The sequence below is a fragment of the Camelus bactrianus genome, chromosome 7 (genome assembly GCF_048773025.1).
Source record: "Camelus bactrianus isolate YW-2024 breed Bactrian camel chromosome 7, ASM4877302v1, whole genome shotgun sequence".
NCBI lineage: Eukaryota > Metazoa > Chordata > Mammalia > Artiodactyla > Camelidae > Camelus > Camelus bactrianus.
In genome coordinates, this window is record NC_133545.1 from 12,312,775 (window position 1) to 12,332,644 (window position 19,870).

The 19,870-nt window shown below is 46.8% G+C and overlaps 1 protein-coding gene across 7 annotated transcripts in view; it reads left to right on the forward strand.

The window, feature by feature from the left end:
• Nucleotides 1–19,870, forward strand: part of DENND2A (DENN domain containing 2A) — an 84,694-nt gene that overhangs the window by 52,461 nt on the left and 12,363 nt on the right. For 5 of the 7 annotated variants that reach the window (XM_074366913.1, XM_074366911.1, XM_074366909.1 and 2 more), the window contains 8 exons: nt 381–474; nt 1,157–1,207; nt 2,239–2,426; nt 6,450–6,559; nt 7,472–7,541; nt 8,775–8,852; nt 11,974–12,114; nt 13,472–13,620. In XM_074366913.1, coding sequence (XP_074223014.1) covers nt 381–474; nt 1,157–1,207; nt 2,239–2,426; nt 6,450–6,559; nt 7,472–7,541; nt 8,775–8,852; nt 11,974–12,114; nt 13,472–13,620 — 881 coding nt within the window. Of the gene's footprint in view, nt 1–380; nt 475–1,156; nt 1,208–2,238; nt 2,427–6,449; nt 6,560–7,471; nt 7,542–8,774; nt 8,853–11,973; nt 12,115–13,471; nt 13,727–19,870 lie in introns of all 7 variants that reach the window. The other 2 variants (XR_012508053.1, XM_074366914.1) reach the window with 2 other exon arrangements.

A 19,870-nucleotide genomic window follows, 5' to 3' on the forward strand; every position in this document is an offset into this window, starting at 1 on the left:
TCTTGTTTTGTTTTGGGGGCAAAAGCTCCTTCCCAAACCACAGTGACATTGCACTATGGGAGAGGGAGCAGCCATCACACCATTAGCCAATGAAATTGTCTTCCTCTGTGTCTCAGTGGGAGTTGTTAGCAAATTCAGACAGCTCTCACTCATACATCAGCAAAGCTGGCAGCCTTCCTTTAGTGTTCTTGACAGTCCAGTTCCTATCTGGCAGAAAAGAATGATTGAAAAACACCAGTGGCCAGTGGGAAATGTCTCCTCCCTCCCCTTTCCCTGGCCCTCCACCATCCTAAAAGAAAATGGGCAGTGAAGGAATCCCAGTTACATATGGAAAGGAGACTGCTAACAACAATGGCTTTTCTTCTCCCGGTGTCTGGCAGCTGGTGTTGCGAATCAATGCCATTTACGAGGCCCGGAGAGGAAAGAAACGGGTGAAGAGGCTGTCCCAGTCAACAGAGAGCAACTCAGGAAAAGGTAGGACCCCACCACCATACCTCCTCTCCCAAGAATCTGAAAAACAGTCATCCTAGAAGTGGTTTCCTGGAGTTGGTTCACCAAGAGGAGGTCAAATTAGGGCTTTGTAAATGCCTCCCACCATCCTTGGAACAGTTGAGGAGCCAGGAGCTCAGGCTGCTAGAGTGTCCTCAGGTCCTCTCTCTCTGTGCATCCATCAAGTCGGCCCAGTGCTGCATGCTCTGACCTCACCAAAGGAACAACGTTCTTTGCTTAATATGCGTAAAAGGGGCCAGTGTCTTTTGCTGTATTATTTGATATAGTTACCATCTATCTGAACCAGAACTAAATTAAATTTGCAATACATTTAGTTGGGCAAAGACATAGTTAATTACATTTTTTTTTTGTTTTTTTGATTTTATTTTGTTTTTAGGAGGGCAAGGAAGTAATTAGGTTTATTTATTCGTTTACATATTGATTTCTAACGGAGGTACTGGGGATTGAACCCAGGGCCTTGTTCATGTTAAGCATGTGCTCTACCGCTGAGCTGTGCCCTCCCCCCATTACATACAATAGACAGAAAGAAAACAGCCCCTCTGAGCTAGAAATCGTGGATTTGTGCTGCTGCATATAAAAAATTCCCTTCCTTAGAAAAACTCACATTTGCAACTTTCTTTCTTTGGTTGTTATTTTTTTTGTCTAGTGACAGATGAGAACAGTGAGTCTGACAGTGACACCGAGGAGAAGCTGAAAGGTGAGGAGAGCAGTTGCTGTGCAGGGCGCGTGCGGGGACCAGAAGCAGCAAAGGTGGCCTTTCCACTTAGTGTGAGGGACGGGACAGAGCATCCTTGCACGAGCTTGCTAGACAAGGCGTGAACATCTGAGGGGACAGGGGCTCACAGGGTGCCCAGGGGCGGTTCAGTCCTGAGTACCTGTGTAAGCTACAACACTGCTGGCCTGGGGCTCCAGGGACCTGGGCTCTTGCCCCGCCCTTGTTAAAATGGCTGTAGGGTCTGGAGGAAGTCACTTAAGATCCAGGGCCTCTGGTTCCTCATCTGTCAAATGAAGTAGCTGAAATAACTGGTCCCCGTGGAACTAAATTCAGTGATCTAGGTCTAGGCTTTAGTGAGTCTTCCACAACTTTTCCAGCCCCAAGGGGATGCCATAGAAAGCTGTAGTCCAGGGCTGCTGAGTGAGGTGATGCGTACCCGTCTGCCCAGTGGCCCCGCCTCATTCACCTCTAACACCCACCTGCTCCCTGCCCCACTTCCAGAATGAAGAAAGTGGTGTCCATTGCACACTGGTGGCAGAAAAGAAGGCAGATGGGAGTTCTTGGGTTAGTCAGGTCTCTGCCAGTTGAGTCACACGAGATGTTTACAAAGCTCCTGGCTCCAGAAGCTCTATGGTCTGGGTTTTATTACGTCCCCCAAACTGAAAGATGAAGGAAAAGAGCGAGGGGAGGAGTCCCCGCTCCATCTGACAGAGGAACCCAATAATTACTCAAGCCAGGGACCCTAGTCCAGACAGCAAGTCCATGGTGGCGCAGGGGCCCCACACTCCCGGCTCCTGCATCCCGATTAGCCTGGCGGCCTGTCGAATGCTGCTCCTCCCAGAACTTTGGCAGGGATCCTGAATAAAGAGTTTTGTACTAATTTGTTAAATATGAGAACACTTCTTTGGGATTAGAAAAAGTACTTTGAGCTGGGAATTACATAACCTGTTGCAGCTCTGTGCAGTTCCACATGGGGAGTGAGTCATTTTCAGGCGGTATCTCTCTCTCTCCAGCCCACAGCCAGCGCCTGGTCAATGTGAAGTCACGCCTCAAGCAGGCTCCGAGATACCCGTCACTGGACCGGGAGCTCATTGAGTACCAGGAGAGGCAGCTCTTCGAGTACTTTGTGGTCGTGTCTTTGCACAAGAAGCAGGCCGGGGCTGCATATGTGCCAGAACTCACCCAGCAGTTCCCTCTGAAGGTACAGGGTGGGCCAGGCCTCGGCCGCTGCCAGGGACTGCAGCATTCTTGCCAGAATCTTGCTGGGTGGGACTCATGGTTTTAGGCAGGAGTCTGAGGAACATTTAGTCTAATTAAGGTATATCAAATGAAAAAAGACTGCTGCTGGAGAATTTGGGAGGTCCGAGGTATAAGATTCAAGAGTCAAAGTAGGGACAGAAATACTTACTCATTTCCCGTGGTCACTATGCTGACTGCGCCATCCTCTTCATCCTCCCCGTCTCCTTTTCCAGCCACATCTCTTCCCAACCTATACTAGAAGCCTCTTTCCGTCAACCACACAACTCTCCCTAAGGAATGTCTTGTTTGTGTCCATGCTCCACATCTCTGCGTGCACCGTGTGCCTCCATATGAGTGTCTGCACAAGAATCCTGTTCTGTTCTAACATGGGTCATGGCTCTGTGGATTTCACTTTACTGTGTATCATGGCACCCAAAATGAAATGGCACTCAATAAAGCCTAAAATGACATGGCCAATGATACATAAATTATTCCTAAGCTTTGACATCAGTATTAAAGAGCTTCCACCACGTTCTCTTTCAATTCAACCAGAATTTATTGAGCCCCTATTACATTTAAGCTGTTTTCTACTTGGCCCCAGGGGATTACAAAATGTGTTTCCTGTCCTCAAGGAGTTTACACCCTGACAGGAGGGCATAAGAGAAGCCTACAAAGATGCACAAAGTACAATGTGGCAGTCCCTGTGCAGTTCATACAGTGAGTGTGCTCAGAGGTGGGAGGATGAGAGGGAGCTCATGTCCTGGTCCCCCAGGGCCTCCCTTTGCTGCCACCACCCAGGCATAATCCCAGCATCTGCCAAGGCCCCGGTCCCGGCTGTCCCTCCCCTCCTCTCCTGGGCCAGCCTTCCTTCTGTCCTGCCCACTGGAGTCCAACACAGAAATCAAGTCCTTTCCTTGGAGTTAGGATGGAAATACATATAACTGAAGTAAACCATAGGCACCAGCCCTCCAGACTGGCACTTACTCCACTTCTTCCACCTGACCTTCAGGCAGGATCCCCTGTAGGTTTATACACTAGAGATCAGGTCTGCCAAGCTCCATTAAAATACTTGCTATTCTGCAGTTATCTTTATGACAATTCATGGAGATTAGGATATTTTCCAGCCTTCTGTGATTGGCTGTGTTTGTCAGAGATCTCTCGTGCCGCCTCTTGTCACTGTGTTCATGTGTGTAGAAGATTATGTACGTGCACCTATGGGTTGATAACTCATATGTTGATGACTGCGTGTCGACACATGTGCACACACATATCTGTGTGTGTCATGCGTGTGGTCTGAGTGTGAATGCATCTAAATGGTGACTGGGCCATGTTGAAAAGTGCCAGAACCCACTTCCCGACAGACCTACTCTTCAGTCCTCTAATGCTGTTTCCACTGTGAAGAAATGTCCTTGTTCCTTCCTTGTGAGTCATGTATAGTTTGGGGTCCTTCACTCTGTGGTGACTAATGATCCCCTCCAACAACTACACCCAGCTGGCATTTGCTTCTCTGTGAGGTTCTCCAAAGTAATAAAAAATTATTGCTTTGGTAATAGTCTGAGCTAGTGAATTATCAACTCAAAGACTGTTCCAGGATCAACTGGAATCTTCCAGATCATGGATGGAAGAGAGAGCTATTATATAGAAAAGAAGGAGTAACTATTCTGAAGAAGAAAAACCAGAGGACAGTAAACGATTGGCTTTAAGTCTATATATGGTGACTGTGTTTCATTCATTGATACTTGTCTCAATCATTAATATTAGTAGCAGCTTTAATTAAATTTGATCTAGCCTAAGGGGACTCATACTAGAAGTGGGTTTTCAAGTAGAAAGCCATCAGCCTGGTGCTCTATTCCTTTGGATGCTCTCTTCAGAGACCTCTTTTCTCTGACATTTCGTGACCTTGGGAAGGCTTGTAGATCCTCTGTGAAGTAGTCTACAGTACTGCTGGCCTGCAGACATCAGAAGCTGTCTGCGAGACTGGTTTAAAGTGGGGATCAATGGCAAATTATGAAAAAAAATTAGAAATTATGGAAAATATTACAGTAAAAATTTAGGATAACATTACAGTTTCCTAACTTTAGAAATTCAAACTCCGCTTGCTTCAAATGTCTGATATTTCAAATGACTGAAGATGATTTTAGCATAATTTATTTTTCTTTCACTATTCATAAAGGAAATTTAACAAGCGTAAACCCATCAACAACAGCACAACAAAAAGCCAGAAATTCTTCCCAACACTTTAGAAGTATGAATTTATAAGCAAACTATGCTAATTATAAACTATTCCTTTTTGTTTCCCAAATTTATACCTAGAGTGACTTTTGTTTTTCAACTGAGCCAAAAAAAAAAAAGCACATAACATAAAATTTACCCTCCCAACATCCCCAAGTGTACAACATGATAAGGTTAACTACATGCGCATTGTTGCCCAACATATTCCCCAGAATGGGGTGCTTTTTAAAAGCACAGATACCTGTTCAGACACAGAACAGACAGACTCATGGCTTTAAATATAATCTCTAAATCAGACTTTATTGATTCGTTCTCTTTTGAAATGAGATGATATTCATCCAGTCTGTGATGTGTCAGATAAATCAGAGTGAGAGAGAAACACAGACAGACTACAGATTAACATCATTTTGACTCCTACTAGATTCCATCCTAGCTATGTGATCATGGACAAATCACTTAACTTCTCAGGGCTTATTTCCTTTTCTTTAAAATAAGAGCATCAGGCTGGATGATGTACTGTTTTCCTTTAGTTCTGATATTCGAGGACTCCCAAAGTGAGTTAAGTTTCACCATATAATTTAGCTGGATATAGTCACCAAAAAGTATTGTCAAACATCTTTGTCTAGATTGAGGACGACAGCTTTGCCTGGGCCCTGAGGCTGGAAGGCTGGATTTGAGGCTCTGCCTTGCAGACTCATGAGTCTTCGATTTGGAAGTGAGGGCTATGACAGTTTTTCCTTATTGATTAAATTAGTTACATTTCAGTAGTTTGGTGCAGCCATGGTGGAATTCAGTATGGAGTTTCCTCAAAAAACTAAAAATAGACTTACCAATGATCCAGCAATCCCACTCTGGGTATATATCTGGAGGAAACTCTAATGCAGAAAGATACTTGCACCCAATGTTCATAGCAGCACTATATTCAATATCCAAGACATGGAAGCAACCTAAATATCCATCAATAGATGACTGGATAAAGAAGTTGTGGTGTATTTATACAATGGAATACTACTCTGCCATAAAAAAGAATAAAATAATGCCATTTGCAGCAACATGGATAGACCTGGAGAATGTCATTCTAAGTGAAGTAAGCCAGAAAGAGAAAGAAAAGTACCACATTATATCACTCATATGTGGAATCTAAAAAAAAAAAAAAAAAAAAAGGACACTATAAATTCATCTGCAAAACAGAAACAGACTTGCAAACTTAGTAAACAATCTTATGGTTACTGGGGAAAAGGGGTGGGAAGGGATAGATTTGGGAGTTTGAGATTTACAAATGCTAGCCACTATATATAAGAATAGATTTAAAAAAAGGTTTGTTCTGTATAGCACAGGGAACTATGTTCAATATCTTGTAATAACCTCTAATGGAAAAAAAATATGTAAACGAATACATGCATGCATATTTATGACTATGACGTGCTGTACACCAGAAACTGACACATTGTAACTGTACTTCAATTTAAATAATTAATTGATTGATTTCAAATATTTATATTCCAGAATATTAGGCATAGAGAATGTTTCTCTAAAGTACACTATTTTTTTTTTTGCTTCCACTATGATACTATAGTTGGAACTACTCGGGAAAAAAGCCCAATCAGACTCACCTGCAAACCCTCCTCAAGAGTGGAGGTTAAGGTGGCAGTCAGACTGCGGGAAGGTGCGAGACGTGATCTCGCCAAGCATCTGCCTCACTCTCCAATGCTGGGGTTGATTCTCCAACCCTCTCTTGCCCTTCTCCCTGCAGTTGGAAAGGTCTTTCAAGTTCATGAGAGAAGCTGAGGACCAACTGAAGGCTATCCCCCAATTCTGTTTCCCTGACGCCAAGGACTGGACACCTGTCCAGCAGTTTACCAGGTAGGTGCTGGCATCGCCCCTCTCCACCCACAAAAACTAAAGCGAGAACTAGAGGGGGTCGTAGGTGGCAGACCCAACAGGTCACTTCTGTCACGTGATCCTGGTGGGCCCAAGGGTAGAAAGCTCCCCTATGGGAGTTTTTAAAACTTCTCTGAAGACAAGAATCACCTTGCTAAGTATGCAGACTCCTGGACCTCCCGTTCCATCTGGGAATATGGTCCCTAAGCTATCGTGACGGGAAAATATTTTCTTAGCCTGGGAAGATATTGCCCGTCACCAGTCCTTGTCCATGCTCTGGAAACATTTCTTCATTAGCTCATCCAGCTGTTACTCAGGTTGTGGTGAGTTTACATTTCTGCTCTAACCCATGTTGTTGGATACCGATATTTTTACTATCAGATGTTTTAGCAATTGACCAAACTCAAGAGGCTCCAAATCCTAAGCACTTAAGGAATACTAAGTTCCTTGAAGTTGGCCCAGCTGTCTTGAAGGACAGTCCAAGCCTTGGCTGTGAACAGACAGTGCCTGGGAGAGCTGTCCCCTCTTCACCTGCTCCCTTGCTGAGTCACATCCCTGATAAGCAGATGCCACCTCCCTCTCAGGCTCCCCATGTAGAGGCCCAGTAATGACTGCTGTGTTTGTGTGATAGGATGGCCAGGTGATAGAACTATAGGAGAGCTACGGGTGAAAATTTCTCACATCCTCTCAGGATGCATTGACACTTTAGATCTTCCTCTCCCTGACATAGACTCTGAAGGTGTAGGTGACCAGAGTCGCAGCACAGAGTGGGACAAGCAAGACAGAGAGCAGCCCTTTTTGACAGCCTCCTCCAGAATGTCCCCTGGTTGCTTACTGCGATGTGTCTTTTGTTTTGTTTTGCTTTGTAACACACTTTTGTTTTCCCAACCCCAGTGAAACATTCTCATTTGTCTTAACTGGAGAAGATGGGAGCAGAAGGTTTGGTTACTGCCGAAGACTGCTGGTTAGTACATCCTGCTCTCAGTCAGCAAGAACCCTGTGCGGGGCCAGAGCTGGCTTCCTAAGGTTTCATTCACCATGTGCTGCAAGACAAGGGACAGGAGGTGTAGCAAGTTAATCAGGGTAGTTAAAAATGTGGAGGAGTATTTGGGGGCCCACCTGAGTCTTAAATGGTAACAGTGTCTGTCTCCTTGGGGAGGAAAATATTTTCTCCATTGTTTTCCAGGGCAAATAAAAGACTTAAGCCAAATGTCTTTTCTAATAAAGTGTGCTAAATAGACCTTGACAGTTTAGAAAGAACATTCCTAATAGTCGTAAGGGCAGGAGAAGGATGGTTTTTATTATTCACACCACAAACAACTTGTCTCCTTCAGATCATTAACCGTTAAAACTCAGGAGCTTATTCCAATGAAATGACTATGCCAGAACAGTTTAGCACTTCTCTTTTTGAGGGCCATTTTCGGGAGAATCTTCAGTAGTGGCAAATCATTTTCCACTGAGATTATATTTTAGTTTTATAAATAGGCTAATATAATTTAGAGTCAAGAATAATGCATGGCACATCGTGGCTGTTCAGTAAATATTTGCTGAATTAGTGAATAAAAAGTATGGGTAATAATTTTAAAAAGTTAAGTGGGTAATAAATTTTGTTGATATAATTACTTCAGAGTTTAAGTATTGAGATTGATTTCCTTTTTGTTTTGAAAACTAGCTTAAAAATCAGTTTCCAAAAAGAATTTTCAGAAGTGATTTCTCATTTGGAATTATTATTATAATAAACATGTGGCCTCAAGGTAACTCCTTGGGAGGAACTACAGTGATTTGGGTAAACAAGTTAAGCCTTCTTATGTTATGGTTCTATAAGCCACATTGAGCACCTACTATGTGCACAGCACTCTTGATTTGGTCCCTTTGGGAGATATGTACTATGTAACCAGAAGTGCTTTCCACCTATAAGATCGGGTATTAGTAACTACTTACCTCACTGAGTTTCAGAAGCTATGGTGTGTTGGAGGAGGATATAGCTCAAGTGGTAGAGCTCATGGTCAGCATATACAAGGTCCTGGGTTCAATCCCCAGTACCTCCTCCAAAAATAAATAGATTACCCCCCCCCCAAAAAAAAAGCTATGGTGTGTGGAAATGTCTGGTACACAATAGCATCGTGTCAGAAACATCTGGTGTCTTTCCTTCCCTGGAGCTGGTAACACCCATTTCCTTGTGTTTCACTCCAAAAAGCCTGGTGGCAAAGGAAAGCGTCTCCCTGAAGTTTACTGCATCGTGAGCCGCCTGGGATGCTTCAGCCTCTTTTCAAAGGTGAGAACTTGGACCTCAGAGAAGGGAGGAGGAGAATGTAGAGCAGCGCCCAGGAGGACGCAGGAGACACCCCAACTTCCAGTGTTTATCATCTTATTCTCCACCTGTTTTCCTTCCCACTTCCTCCTCCGCCCTTCCTTGAGCCTACTCTATTCTGCAATCACTGGGACAGGAAATAAGAGTCGATGAAGGTCAAGACACAGAAAGTAGGGCAGAGGGGAGGGGGTCAAAGTAATTACAATTGAGGATGCGAGAGGCAGAGGGTCTTCCCAGAATGTTCCATGTGTTTTACTTTCCTTCTTCTAAGCATTGTCTCTTGTCATAATATATGTTGTATATATGTGTTGTGTGTGTATATCTGTTGTGTGAGAGATTTATTATTGTAATACTGCTCTAAGTCTATCAAAATCTTAATATAATTTGGTCCTTTTTTTGGAAAGTGAACCAAAATATCAAGACATAGGAATTGCTGTGTTGAATTGACTCATCTACCCCAGTCTTCCAGATTGGTGTGCAGGAGATAATTACTAAGCTATATGATGCTAATGTCAAGAAATAGGTATCATTTGCTTCCTATGTTAACCAGACATGAATATCTAATCCATGAATTTATTTTAAGTCGTTCTTGAGCATTTATTTCAGTCTGAGATTTCTTTTGGGGAACTGAAGTCCTGGGTTTACTGTCCATGGATGTAAGCAGCACTTCCTAAAAGCATTCTGAAACAAAAATCTGCCCACCTGCTACCTGAATTCAGAGGAGGCCCGAGTTGTACTATGTAGTGTGACCTCTTGGCGTGGTAGAACTTGTACTTATATGCAAGTCTGATTGAAATAATTAATGGTATCAGTGTACTCTGAGTCGTGGTCTTACCTCCACTCCACCTAAGGTGGTAAGCCTTGTACATTACATTCGGTCATTGACAAGCTCTAGCACAGTTATGCATCGCTGCTTATGCCAGTCTTTCACATGGGTTTGTTTAAGCATGGAAATAAGGCTCTAGATCGCAGTCTTTGTTGTTGTGAGAATGCGTATGAATGCCAGGAGTAAAACGGCTCATGTGAGTTAGCCCAGCACCCAAGGTGGCTTTGGAGTTCGCATAAGCTTCATGGCTGTGTCACGGGCCACGGATGCAGGGCAAGTAAACATGCTAACATCCTCGTGTGATGCACGATCCTGCATTTTCATGTCAGTTTTGTGACCGCAGATTTTTTAGGAATGTAGTATGAAGACTTGCCAAAGACCACACAGCAAATATTCAGTATAGAACCAGAAACAGAGCTTTGGCTAACTGATTTCAAGAACTCAGGCTATTTCTAGGTGAGGAACAAGGGTGACTGAAATGGCAAATTGTCCTTTAGTACAGAAAGAGGAATCGTGGATAAGAACAGCTCTCAGAATCTCTGAAGGAAGGTGATACAGCTGTAGCACTGCTACGTAACACACCTCAGTGGCTTAAAGCAGCTGTCATGTATTCTCGCAGAGGGGTAGGCGGCTGGGGTCAGCTCACTGGTCTCTGTGGGCTCCCTCCTATGCTGCTAGTAGGCTAGGGGCTGGTGATCTAGGCTGGCTGGTCTGGGCTTTAGGCTGCAAGTCTGGATTCAGGGACCTGATCTTCCTTAGACAGTAAATTGTCCCATGCGTGCTTCTCTCATGGCTGTGGCAGGGGCACAAGAGGGCAGGCAGAAACACACAGGGCAGGTCTCCTCAGCCCAGAACTGCATACGTCACTTCTGCCTCTTTCTACCAGCCTGGTGTTCCTCAACCTTTTTTTCATTTTTGCTCCCCTAAGCATCCTTTTTAGATTTTTTTTCCCTTAATTGACTCCCCTCCTCATGAAATTATTTTTAATTTTTTGTTCTATTATGTTCTTTTTATTGCACTAAAATATACATAATATAAAATTTACCATTTTAACCATTTCTGAGTGTACATTTGATTGGCATTATGTTCATTCACATTGTTGTACAACCATCACCGCCATCCATCTCCGGAACTTTTTCATCTCCCCGAAGCAAAACTCGGTACCCACTAAACAGTAGCTCCCCATTCCCTCCTCCCCCCACCCCAGCAGCCACCATTCTATTTTCTGTTTGTTTTGTGAATTCGACTGCTCTAGGTAATCTCATGTAAATGGAATCATACAATATTTGTGCTTTTGTATCTGGCTTATTCCACTTAGCATAGTGTTTTCAAAGGTCATCCATGTTGTAGCATGAGTCAGCATTTCATTCCTTATGGAATGAATAACATCCCGTAATATGAATATCACGTTTTGTCTGTCACTCGTCAGTTGATGGACATTTTAGGTTATTTCCATTTTTGATGATTGTGAATAATGCGATTATGAGCATTAATGTACACATTTTCATGTGAACATATGTTTTCATTTCCTTGGTTAAACATCTGGGAGTGAAATTGCCGTGTTGTGTGGTGACTCTGTGTTTACCTTTCTGAGGAACTGCCAGACTGTTTTCCAACAGGGCTTCACCAGTTTACACTCCCACCAGGAGTGGATGAGGGTTGCAGTTTCTCGATTTCCTCACCAATACCTATTACCTATTTTTTCACTACAGCCATCCTAATGGGTATGAAGTGGTATCTCATTTGGTTTTGGTTTGCATTTCCCTAATGGCTACTTCCCCAGAGAAGTTTTAATTCCATGGATATATCACAGATCTGTTTAAGTACTGTGGCCCCTTAGAAGGCAACAGACCCTCATAATATGTAAGTTTGTTCACCACCATCCCCAAAACCAATTTTTACCCCCTTGAGGGCACTATTCCTCATTCCTCTCATTGAGAGTGCATATTGTAATCCAGTAAGTCACGTGGCCAAACCCATGTGATAAATAGGACAGTTTTCAAAGTCAAGGGGGCAAAGAACTACACTTCATCTCTTTAGTGGGAGGAACCGCAGTCACGTGGAAAAGCAGTGGCAGCGCAGAGGGGCGAGCTGGGGCCACACGCACGGGGTGAAAGAGACTGTAAGTGCAGCCTGACACGGCCAGCAGGGCTTCCCCACAGTCCCTCAGTCTCCGCAGCAGGCCCTCTTCGTCAGGAGCAGAGCCGCCCCTCAGTGACCTGGCTTCGGGGAAGCTGAGCTGCTTTCTGACCCTTGCAGATCCTGGATGAGGTGGAAAAACGACGAGGCATCTCTCCTGCCCTGGTACAGCCTCTCATGAGGAGCGTCATGGAAGCCCCTTTCCCAGCCCTGGGCAAAACCATCATTGTCAAGAACTTCTTGCCAGGATCTGGAACTGAGGTAAGTCCCTCAGACAGCCAAGCGCCTGGGGTCCAAGGCGCTGGCTTTCAGTGAGCTGTCACGTTCGTTGATGTCTTCTTGCTCCTCAGACTGGCCCAGACCACCCATCCATGAGAGCACCGTACTTTCCACCCTCAGTCCCCTCCATCCAGCCCAGGATCCTGGCTCAGAGAGCAGCCCCCAGGTCTATAGCAGTGTGCAGTGTTTCTTCCATGATGTTGGCCTCGCAGATTAGGGACCTGCACTGAACTTCCTTAGCTTCTCTTAATAGTAAAACAGATTCTTTTCAAGGAAGACAAGCTCAGGTACTACTTTTTATTCATTCCAGACTTTGAAGCATGTCCCTTTCTTTGGCTGGGCTGGGATTTGATGCCAGAACTTGTATTCATCCTTCTCATTCCCTGTATGTGGCTCTGTGGGCATCAGAAGGCAGATCCCATTCAGCCTTGAGTGTCCAGTTCTAAAGGCCCTCAGAAAAGCAGGTCAATTCTGGAGACAGGGGAAGATGAGGATATGTCTGGTAAATTCTGGAACAACCCAACTTGCCAGCACAGAGAGGAGTAGTCTCCCTGTTGCTGGAGAATCCTAAACTGCCCCATGCCAGATGCAGGTGGCTTGTCCGTGGAGATGTTTACCTTAGTAGTGAGCCCCACTGTATGGGCAGCACCAGGCAGGTGCCATGCTGAGAGTAAGAACCAGTCTCCACTCACCGCGAAGAAGTCAGCTATTTCAAGAGAAAAACATGCACATGAGTAGTGACTTGAAATGAACTCAGGAACATTTCAACAAGCACAAATGAGAAGATACGCACGCTAAGCATACACCCTGAAAGACCCGTCATCAGGAAGGGATTGGTTGGGATTGAGTTCATCAGGAATCACCTTCCAGAGGAGGCGAGTCTTGGATCTGCTAGTCCTTCTGCATGAGCCTGTGGTTCCCATTCCAGCAGGTAGTGTCCCCTGTGAGATGGAGATGCTTTCCTGTAGGACTGCAACTGACAGGACATCAACAGTCATAGAAACCCCCTGTGCCGGGTCCAGATATGTCATTGATGGGGAGAGCTTGCAGCCGTCTTGGGCCAAGAGCCACTGGTTCTGCCATCCTCTCCCCCACCTCCATGCAAACTGTCCTCATAGTCAACTGTGAGACTGTGTCCCTCCCAAACATACCTTCTTCCCTGGTCTCCTGGGATCTTTATTTTCTCAATCCCTCTTGTTTTCCTTTTTTTTCTTTCCTCTTTCCCCCGGCAATGGGTCACCTCTGCTGAGGACCTTGGAGCCCCAGGCCTGCAATGCTTGTGAGAGGCCCAACTGAGCAGGCAGGGCCCCTCCTCATGGCTGCTCCTGTTCCCTGGCAGGTGATCGAACTGTGCCGCCCTCTGGACTCCCGACTCGAACATGTGGACTTTGAGTCTCTCTTTTCCTCTCTCAGCGTCCGACACCTGCTCTGTGTTTTTGCCTCCCTGCTTCTGGAAAGGAGGGTCATCTTCATCGCAGACAAGCTCAGGTACCAACCTTGGCTACTTCTGCTAAAGTGAACGACAGTCGGTCTCGCACTGTCTGGAATGTGCAGGGCAGTGATTGCCTAGGACTGCAGAGGAAGCTCCTCCGAGGTAGGAATGCGAACCAGCGGGCAGCTAAGACTGGGGGTTTGTGCGGCCCGCTGGTGGTGTAAGGTGAGGCGAGCCTGCACTTCTGTGCACTGCTTGCCCGGTACTTGGCCTACTTTTCACGCGCTCCGCTTTTTGTTGGGCAGCCTACCACGTGCTAGAGAAACAGGTGTAAAGCACACAGAGCTGTCCTCAGAGAGGTTTCAGTCTAGGCGGGGAATGGAGAAGTAAATCCAGTGCCGTGTTGTAGAGGCGGTATGTTCTGGAGACCAAGGAGGGTGCTTGTTCCCAGAGGAGGTGAGTTCCCTGAGTCTTAAGATGAAGAGCAGGTAGGGAGCACATTCCAGGCAAAAGGAGCTGTCTGTACAAAGGCAAGGAGACAGGGGAGGCCAAGAGCATCACCATCAGGAACTGCAAAGCAGCTCACTGTAGCTGAGCTGAGAGGAGAGCCAGGAAGTGGCAGGGCCCCATCACAGGAGAGCTGCAGGGCCATGCTGGAGACCCCAGGCATAGGCAAAGGCATCTCTTCCTCTCAATATTAAAATAAATCTCAGAGAGTCCCACACACAAACTCACTGCCCAGTCGGATGCTCCACACCCTAATGGTCATAGTCAGTGATTGCAAAGCCCAGGTCGTATATCACAGAAGATCCTGAAGGAGATGCAAATAGGGATTTGGGTTAATTCTGAACTTAAAAAAAAAAAAAGAATTCCTGGCATTTTCATCATTTCAAAATACTGAATCAGAGCCTTCTTTGCTTCGGGACTGAGGGTACAGATGCACGAGTCCTGGCTGCAACGCAGGAAGGGCTGGACTGTGGGGCCCGGCTAGAGAGGGGCCAGCCAACCAGGAGAAGGCAGATGAGGCCAACCCGAGAGTCCATCTGGAAAGAAGAAATGCCAAAAACACAAAAATCGAAGAACTGTGGTTTGGAGAAGAAATATGACTCCCAACTCTGGAAGACAAAAGGGAGGAAGAAGAAAAGGGAAAGAAGAATGGAAAAGACAAAATGTGTGCGAGTGGAGTCCATCAGGAGGCACGGTGGGAAGTGGAATCCAGCCTTCTCGCCGCCGCAGCCCATCTGGTCACCTTGGTGACGTTCCTCTTTGGACGGCAGCCACTTGGCTATTCCCAGACTCCTCCCACCCTGCTTTTGAGTTAGCTGTTCACTTCTAATGTCATAGTTACTGTACTCCCTGTGTTCTTCTGTCAGCTCAGGAAGCAAGCCCAGCCTCTAAGCCTGCAGCTGGTGCTGGGTGCTGGGCAGCTCTCCAAGCTCCCTGGGCACTAGGGAATTCAGACCAGAGAGTTCTCAAGGTCGGGGCCCTGGAAGCTAAGGATGAGTAATAACCCTTCAGTGACAGGGATCAGATTTCACAGTAACTGTCTGTATCCTCTGGAAGCCCCAGCCACCCACCACTCCCCCACCATCTTTAGTTGTAGAATTCTCAGGCTTTACTTTGGAGGAAGGAAAGTGATCTCAGAAAGGCCCAGCAGCAGTGGGGAGGGGGAAATGGTCCCTTGAGGCGCTTGCTTCTGGATTGAAGATGTTAGGTTCAGGCAGGGTCCAGCCTGAGAATACGTCTGAGAAGATGGGTGTGGCTGGAGAGGAGCAGGCCAGCCAGGTGTGTCCCCCACCCCGACCCAGGCTTTCTTTGGCGGGAAGAGGAACAGAAAGTACCGTCCATTTTTCTCATCAAGGTACAAAGAAAGAGAAGGTGGGAACAGAAAGGGAGGGGAGCCTCATCCAAGACAGATGCACCCCTGAAGGGCAGCAGAGGGCACATGTCAGAGGCTCGGGGCACCATAACACCTGGGAGTGCTTATGACAAAGATGTCTGGGAAGGGTCTTGGCCCCCACTACCTTGTCCCCGGACAGATTTCTGAGCTGACAGGTTAGACTCTGGGCCCTCACACAGAGCTTCTGTAATGAGACAACAGAACATGAAGGGACCCCAACCCCAAAAACGGACCCGGCCCTTCATTGTCCTGGTTGGTTCTCCCAGCCCCCTCTTCTCCTGCTCTGGGAGGAGACAGGTCACCACGGGGGTCTGATTGGAGGGACTTCCTCTCCTCACCTCCCCTCCCATGGTGCTTGGGATTCCACCCTGATAGGGTTAGTCTCTTGGAGCAGCAAACACCTCTCAGAGGGGTGAAATGCCAGCTGTGGCCGCTGCAAGCTGTGGGCGCTTGCATAGGGCGCTTACTGCCCTCTAGGTGTCTTCTTTTGCAGCAGCTGCCAGACATGGGGCACTGAGGAGATGGGATTTTTGTAGAGGAGGAGGAGGGAGCAGTAACGTGGATAATTTTGGTGCCCTCCTTGGGTCCAGAGCCAGGCCATGCTGCACTGACTATTGTGTGTGTGCGTGCATGTGTGTATAAAATACCTAAGTTACATTTTTAGACCCTTTCCAGCATTCAGACTTGCACGGCCATCTCTCATCATGCAGGAGGGGCCTTCCTAGAGTAGGGAGGAAGCCTGAACATGCTCAGCTGTTGGCCCTGGGTCTCCTCATTTAGGAAACAAGGGTTTGTCTGTGCCCAGCCTTTGTAGCTCTGACTTGCTAGGGCTCTGGTGTGTGTCCCCAGAGGCAGCCATGATTCTCCTGTTACAAAGGGCTCCAAGTGTTCCATCTCTTGCCCAATAAATTAATCTTTCCATTCAATACAAGCCCCACGCAGACCTGAAGAAGTGGGAAAATAAAGAAAGAAGGGCCCTTAGAGCTTGGAGGCAGGAAGAGAGCGAACCTGATGAGAGTGACAGCCACGCGACGTGAGAGCTGGCGCACCGAGCGTCGCTCCTGCACCAGGCTTGGCCAGGGGTTTGCCCTGCCTTCTTTCAGGATCTCAACAGCTCAGTCAGATAGGCTTTACTCGTAGGAAACTAAAAGAGGTTGTCACTTTGCTCAAGGAAGCTGTCAGCAGGAGGGCTGGGATTCAGACTTGGGCAGCTGGCTCTGGAGGCTGCCGTGGTCTGGGGGTGGGGTGGGGGCAGTGTCTGGGGTGCTGTCTGTCTGCAGAAATACATCAGGAATGTCTTTTTAAAAACAAGCCATTAGGACCCCCTTCGTGCTTGGTAGTTAGGTAGGCCAGAATTGTCTCCTGAAGAAGCTAAGACATCTGTGCTTTTCTCCTCAGGGCCCACCCACCCTTCCAGCCTTTGGCCTTTCCAGCCGGGGCCCCAGTGAGGCAGGTGGACTCTTCGGAGACCCCCAGTCTCTCCCAGTTCTGGAACTCTGACTCCGTGGGCTGGGGTCTCCAGGCCTCCTGGAATTGTGCTGCTTAGTGTCTGCCCTCCCAGAAATCCTGGTCCAGAACCTGCTAAGCCCCCATTCCTGACCCAGGACGCATCCCCTTCAGGCACCCTGTGCTTTCCAATGTGTCCCCGGGGACGACCACCTCATCTACCCAGCTGTGAAATGTGGGGGTGTAGACTGTGTAATTTCCACAGGATCCCTCCAGTTCAGATGCTCTGTGATTCTGTGAACATGGTACTGAGGGAAAGTCAGCCCCCAAACCAGACATCTCCCCACCCCCACCCTTAAGTGCCAGGGGATTTGATTCTGGACAGCATGTCCCTGCTACCACTGCCTGCCTTAGAGGGATTCTAACCATGGGCACGTCGGAGCTGGTGAGAGGCTGAGGTAACTGAGTGCTCATCTCATGCCCCTCTTCACCTTATTTGGGTTAAAGATACACATTCACCATGTGTGGATCTGCTGTCACGGGATTCCCAGGCCTCCGCTCTAGACGGCGCTCAGAAGTCAGGGGCAGCATCTACACCTCCTCTTGCAGCTACAGCTGCCTACTTCTGGGGGGTACTCAGCTCAGCCTTCTCTTTTGGGGTCTCTCTAACCTCAGATGTGCCCCCTCCCCTAACAGGCCCAGTAAGCCAGCACAGGAAGCCTGCTCCCACGTGAGACGGGGACCTAGCTAATGAGCACAGCACAGCAACGCCACCAAAGAGTGTGGTGCGTGTGAAGTTAGTGAGAAAGCTGGAACCCACCTTCTCTTCCCCAGCCTGCTCCGCTTAAGGGCATTCCCTTGGGAGGAAGGAGTGGCCACTGAGTTCTGACTTATGGGAAAATGGCTATAGGGAATGGAAGTGTTTTGGGGCCAGGCTGTGACAAACAAGTGGTTGGCCCCAAGCTGTCTGACCTGGAAAAGTCTATGAAGAAAGCCTGCAGCGTAAGTTCCTGCTGGTCCTTTCATTCTCATCACCTGGCCCCACTCTCTCCAGGCTGTACGTGCACTGATTTCTAGCCCTGCTCAGAAGTAGAAGCCGGCCTCTCCTGATTTCCATCTGTAGCCCCAGTCTTCTCAAGACCACAGAGCAGGGCATGAGAACAGGGAACGCCGCCAACTCAGCGAGTGGCCTTGTGAGATCCCAGAGTGGACGTTAGCTTGCTTTAGGCCTGTAGTCACTGCCATCAGTGCCCTTCCCCACCACATAATTCACTTACTAATTGTTACTAGTGCATCTGCCCACTGCAAGAGGAAATAGCAGGGAGTTGTGGCAAATATTGCATGAGTTATTAAAGAGTTTTAAGTTGAGCCAAAAATCTATCAAATTTAGAATAACATTTTTGCTCTGTTTCATCTTTAGGGTGGACATTGAGTGTTTCTTAAAACTGTCAGGCCAAAGTTTGGCAGATGGAAAAGAAAGAATTTTGTTGTGATAGCTTGTTCTGTTGTCATAACAACCCAAATAAATATTTTCCTATACCCTTTTCTTCATTTCCCTGATGATAAACATTTTGTTTTTTAGCTTATTAATTTCAGTTCCCAAAGTTTTAGCTAAATGTACAGGCTAGGCTGAATAATAAAATCAGAGCTGCACATAAACAATGTGTACAAAAGTTTTAGACGGGACAAAGTTTTTAATATTCAAGAAATGTACTTTTTATCTTTTTGGAGTGCGTTAAGACCAGAAGCTGAATGACAGACTTCTAGCTAAGGACAAGTAGGATTAGGCGGTCCAATCTTGCTGAATAATAGAGTTTGAACCTTGGCCTTGACATGAAGTAACTACACAAATAAGTCCACGTGTAGCTGTGCACCTTCATCTTGTGGGCTCCCTTGGGTTCATTTTTAACCAGTTTCTGTAAGCTTAAAAGGGGTCCCATGTCCTATGAAGAATCAGTTGCACCGGCAATGTTTGCTGTCTCAGGAAAAGGTTGGCCTTGTGAGCGTGCTCTCTCCAGGCAGGTGAGTTTGCCAAGGCCTACCCGAAAGTGCGACCCGGGGCCATCTTGCCAATAGTCTGGCATCCAGAACACAACTTCAGATGTCCTCGGAGAGGCTGACAGAGTCTTAGAGATAACGTTTAATTCAGCAAAGTCCTATGGAAAATGCAGTTGTAATAGCACAGTGCCATCAGACTGATTACATATTGAGCATTAACTATCTATTTTGCCTGTGAATACCAGGAAGATAACATTTGAAGCAAGATTTAGACAATAGCATAACCACAAATTGCCTTCAACTCCAAACCCATCACTAACAGAACCGCGGGCTGGAAGCTTACTCCGGTTCCTCTCTCCGAGCCAGGTCCCTCCCTCCGAGCCAGGTCCCTCCCAGGCTGTGCCAGCTTTGTGTGTAGTCTTTTGGGGGCTTGACTGCGGCAGCTTAAAGACTCTCCGACACTTGTATCTGCTGGTTCCTCAGAATGAGTTATCACCATTGCTCTTCCGTCCTGTCTCCACTAATGAGCTGGAGAATTACCCTGCAGTGACAAGCCGAGGTTCGTTTCTCACCTATTTCCAGCTCCTGGCTCCTGTTTCCGGTTCCTGGCTCTCTCTGTCTCCTGTAGTTTGTAGTTTGTAGATGTTAAAGCTGGAAGGACACTAAAAATTAGCCTGCTTTCCTCACATTACAGATGAGGAAGCTGAGGCCTGGAGAAAGACTTTAGCTGAGATCACACAGGGAGTAGCAGACTCAAGTTTTCTTTTTTTTAATCCTTTTTTTGGCAGGGGAGGGTAGGGGGAGGTAATTAGGCTTATTTATTTTTTTATTTAATGGAGGTACTGGGGATTGAACCCAGGACCTCATGCATGTTAGGCATGCAGTCTACCACTGAGCTGTACCCTCCCCCTCAGACTCAGTTTTCTTGAGGCCCAGCCTGTGCTCTTTTTAACTTGATGACA